The following is a 5,143-nucleotide window of genomic DNA, read 5'->3' on the forward strand; positions in this document are numbered from 1 at the left end:
TTATTCATAGAGTAATCATACTCCAACTAGCTAGGTTCCGAATAATAAAACTTAGTTTCGCGCTCCTCTTGAGGACATTATCAAACGAGACTCACCTCGTGCACGATTCAATATAATAGCAATCCTAGCACCGCTAGATATCGATCACCACTGCCCAATATATCAGGATAATTGGGCTACGAAAAACCCGCACCATTTGATAAGTCAAAGCAATGCATAATCAATACCGTATGCTCAATGCTAACCTACATTGATTAAGAAATAAATATTTATCAAGACCTCGCCTTTCAGTAGATAGCCCAAGGCAAGTCTTGCTGTTAGATCCGTTCAGTGCTATACCACACCAATGTCATCTTATTTCAGTAAGGCTTAGAAATATACGGACTGACATTGCAACCTTTCTCGATGGGTAGTCTAATTCCATCTAGGTTGTGAAATTCATATTTTTCTTTGTTTAGAACTGACCGTATTACCTTAAAGTGGACGACGCCCACAACCGGTCTACTAAAACAAAGACTTAGACTTTGTTAAGTTAACTTATACATTTAAACATGCATTAACATCCATTAAATGTAAAACATAACAACATTATGACAAAAATAATCTGTTTTATTCATTGGAAAATAAAATAAGAGTTTTACAGTATTCAATCACTCGAAACGTGATTTCTAGTATACAAACTCTAACAGCAATATCATGTCCACACTATTAATTATTTACACGTTCAAACACACTCTCAAAATAGACTACGAAGCACAATTTAGTTAATAAAACATTTTGTTTCCAACTAATAAGCTGGGGCTTTCACTCTACTATGACCACATTATCGGTCATTTCTTAAAAACAGTCAAAGTACATGAATCGTTGCTATTTGCATATTGATGGCCAATAACTATCAAAATATAATCATCTTAATATTTACTCTCTCTGTCGGCGAATATGAGTCTCATTTTTTTCATTTTAGTCCGACCGTGAATAGGAGTTTCGATTTATTTTTACCATAAATGATAATAAGGGTCTCACATTCCACTAATCCATTTCACCCACATTTCATTTTAAATTAATACTCTTAAATGAGATCCATATTCCACTAACTTTTTTCCATCAAATTTTCTTAACACTTCTTAGAATCCATGCGCCAAGAAACGGAAATCCAAATGACGGATTGAGGGAGTACTTCTTCCTTGAGAAACAATAAGAAGTAGAAAAAAAATCTTGACTAATTTTGAAACGTTTACCATAATGAATGCTTTGACCTTCATTCAACACGTACATATTTGAATTTCCACCCTAATTTTAAGATATGCCATAGATGCTGAACCAAAAGCGTAAATTCAAGCCCAATGATATGAATCAAACAGGCCCTTTGTTACTCTACTTCAATTTGGATAAAGGCTATATTTTGAGAGAAAACTCGCCAAAAATAAAAAGGTTTGGATAAAGGCTTTTTTTCTTCTTCTTGGACTATAAGTCTTTTTGGATCATATATTTGGCCCACACATCACGATCTAGGACCCAGGGCTATTTATAATTTGTTCTCCTTTTCATATAATTGGCTTAGTGCTATAAAATTGATCTTCACACGAAATCTAGTCTATGTGCTACCAGTGAATTGTTTTTGAAGTAAGCACTACATATGTAGGTTCGAGATAGTTTTACCTTGTGTGTATGCACCATTTGTAGCTTATGTTCAATTAGTGAAGTTTTTCCTTGTTTATTTATATTTGTGTAATTATTCTTGTTTCACTTTCACCTAGCATAATTTAGACAACTCAATTTGACTAAACTTAGTGCCCTGCAATCAACTTAGCCTCTTTCTTGAATAGTCAGCCCAAATGAACAAATTATTATAAGCCCTAAGCCCTAATCCAATTCATTAAAGTATCATAATTTTTCTCAGCCCAAATATTTAATTCAGGCAAGTCCAATTGTTTGTTTGAGGTGTGTTGCAGACTTCCCGGAGTTAGAGGTGCCAACGGTTCCGGAACCAGCAATTACGGTTCGGAACCGCTGGTTCCGGTTTTGGAAATTGACGAACTGGAACCGAACCGCGAGGGTGTTTCGCGGTTATGGTTCCGGTTCCAAAATTGCTGGTTTGGTTCCGAACCGGCGGTTTTTTTACGGTTTCAAACCGCTGATTTTTTGCGGTTCCGGCTTGGTTTCATGGTTTTCAAGCGATTTTTTGCGATTCCGGTTTGGAACCGCCCGGAACTAGCGGTTCCGGCACGGTTTCGATTCGAAAATTTTTGAACCTGAACCGAACCACGATTCAAAAATTGATGGTTTCGGTTTGTAACCGTAACGGGCGGTTATGATTTCAATTTTAACCGCCGGTTCGGTAAACCTTTTGCAGGTGTGGCTGGAGTATATCTCAATATCAGTTTTCATTACTCAATTGTCTCTCAATATACACTAGCAAAGCTACAAGAAGACATAGAAACAAAAGTAAAAAAAAAAACTCAACACACAGGCAAATCACTCGGAGGAGGAAGCAAACACTGCGTAGGCTCTTTCCCACTCTTGACAATAAATCCCATAGCCAGTCCCCACGACGTGTGCTCCTCAAGATGGCAATGAATGAACCACACTCCCGGATTATCCGCGTTGATCCTGATCGCCGCCCACCCCCCCACCGGCACCCCCACCGTGTTCCTCTCCGGCGGGTCCACCACATTATACCCCACCACATCCCTCTCCGCCTCAAAGTTCCCAAACCCCTGCCCCACGATGAAGAAGTTATGCCCGTGCACATGTATCGGGTGGTTCTCCGGATTCAGCAAGTTCGTATCCTGAAACACAATCTCCAGCCTCGTCCCGAACTCCACCTGCAGCACCCTCGTCCCGAACTCCGCGTTCATGTTCTCGGAAACAGAGTCCACGCCCGTGTAGTTGTACTCGTGGGGAGGGCGATCGGGGAAGTTCGTTGTGTATTGACCGTTGATGTTGAGGTAGTGGGATTGGAGTATGGAGGTGGAGGGGCGGGAGAAGGACTGGTTGTTCATGGAGGCGAAGAATTGTTTGTTTAAGTAGCCTTTGCAGGTTTTGTTTTGGGGGCAGTCTTGGAGGTTTAAGCTGATGGTGGTGATGACTCTTTTATCGATCGTTTTCGGCACGTTGCAGGGGTAGTCTGCGCTGGCGAGGCTGCGTAGGCGGTTGGTGAAGCGGGTGGCAAACAGAGTGTCTTCCATTGCAGGGAGGTTTGTTGGGATGGTTGGTTGTGGTTTGAGTTTGGGTGTGGTTGTGTATTTAAGGTATCCGATTGTGGTGGAGTTGTTGAAGGGGAAGACGGAGGTGAGGTAAGGCCGGGCTGCCATGACGAAGGCGCCCGTGGATTTGTCGGCTGTGAGGAGGAGGGTGGTTGTTTGGCCCGGGGTGATCATGATGGCGGAGGTTGTGAAGGGCTTGGTGTAGACTGCGTCGATCTCGACCACGGTTAGGCTGTGGTTGGCTACCGCAAAGAAGAGCTCGTCGTTTAGGGCCGCGTTGATGATCCTTAGCATGTAGGTCTTGCCTCGCTCCACATTCTGGATGAATGTGTCTGCAATTAATCATTTTACAATTAGGCCAACACACGCACATTATTATTATTAAGGAATATAGTACTCCTAGTACCTTTAATGGAACAGGGGTACAAGGGACCAGGCAAGCCATTGATGGTGTAGGCATCGGAGGAATTAGGTCCGCCGCCATACCGACTCATCTCACTTTCTACGGCGTCAACATCCGCGTTCCACCATTCACCTGAGATTATTTGATTCAAATTTAGGAGAATATACATTTGATCGATGAAGATAATTTCGATAAGTTAGGTTAGATTGTTACCGAAGATAATTGGAGGCGCTTCAACGACTGGAGAAGGCGCGAAGGGGAAAGGGTAGGGGAGGCGAGGGTGGATGACGAAGGCGCCATAAACAGAAGCACGTTGCCATGAAAAATGCGCGTGCCACCAGAGGGTTCCCCTCTGACCGGAAACGGTGAAGTTGTATGTGTAAGTTTTTCCTTTGCCTATAGGGCATTGTGTTATGTATGCTGGCCCATCTGCCCAACCTGTTCTTAGCTGCCTCACTCCATGCCTAAATATGCATTCATTCATGCAACATACAAAAAAGAGTTTAGTTATTAGCTCTAAATCCAACAATTATTAGTTAATTTATGTTTTCTAATAATCTACTCCTATAAAATTGGTGTATGATATTATGTTTTTTCAATTTTTAATAATCAGAACTAGTACAAAATTGTTTAAATATCTTAAGGAAAGAAAAGAAAAACACTGTAGAAACTAACTTACCAATGTATGGTAGTATTTGTGGCAACCTTGTTAGTGACTGTAACTTGAACGTTATCGCCTTCATTCACAGCAATAGTCGGCCCCGGATATTTTCCATTCACTGTTAGAACCGGCTTCGTATGGCAAAGCCTCGTTACGCTCTTCCATTCCACCTGTAACGCATCACCATTTCTTATATAGTTTTAATTTGATATACATATGCAGCATGTAGAGCGATCGAGCTTACATTGAAGTTGAAACGCTTTGTAGTAGCGGAAGAGTGGCCTTGCACTGCGAGTATTACAGCTGCAAACACTAGCAACATTTGGTAATATGAGCACTCCATTTTATTCTAAGTGATTGTAGATTGGAGCTGAAGATCAGTTCATCTAATTAAGAAAGTAGATGCATGAGGGCATATATATATTGGGGCTGGATTTATTTTTTTCATAATATAAAGTGGCCTTAATTATTTTGTGTGTTCCAAATCAATGAATATTTGTGGACACGTGAGTATTTATTTCTTTGGATGTATTATGGTCTTGCTAGGATGCTGCTTTAGAGCAAAGCGTCGTTTACTTTTCAAGTTGAAGAGTTGTTGGCTAATAATGTATGTGTAATAAGCCAAGAACGATGCAACTTCTAATTCCTTTTTTCATGTTTCGATAAATTTGCTTTTGTAATTCTGAAAGGGACAGATTTAAAATGATATACTTCTACTTGTGTTATTGGAATATTAGTACTTCATTTAATACGCAAAGCGCGCAGTTGAAATTTGTATTATATATATATTGAGGCTCAATCAATTGCACTATATTTGTTTCCACTCATCACATCATTAGCCAATAGAGAAAACGGCCGTATAACACAGCTTTG

At 40.6% G+C, this 5,143-nt stretch overlaps 1 protein-coding gene across 1 annotated transcript; it reads right to left on the bottom strand.

Annotated features, from left to right (window-relative positions):
- Nucleotides 1-2,367: 2,367 nt before the first annotated feature.
- LOC125190764 (laccase-1) lies at nt 2,368-4,685 on the bottom strand. Its single transcript, XM_048088154.2, has 5 exons — nt 4,515-4,685; nt 4,289-4,440; nt 3,823-4,073; nt 3,613-3,741; nt 2,368-3,538 (listed from the first exon to the last, which is right to left on the bottom strand). Exons 1-5 carry the CDS (start codon nt 4,611-4,613, stop codon nt 2,460-2,462), a joined length of 1,710 nt encoding a protein of 569 aa, XP_047944111.2. The 5' UTR covers nt 4,614-4,685; the 3' UTR covers nt 2,368-2,459.
- Between the last annotated feature and the right edge of the window lie 458 nt (nt 4,686-5,143).

The sequence above is a fragment of the Salvia hispanica genome, chromosome 5 (assembly GCF_029641045.1).
Source record: "Salvia hispanica isolate PSC_SH4W2 chromosome 5, Shi_PSC_v1, whole genome shotgun sequence".
NCBI lineage: Eukaryota > Viridiplantae > Streptophyta > Magnoliopsida > Lamiales > Lamiaceae > Salvia > Salvia hispanica.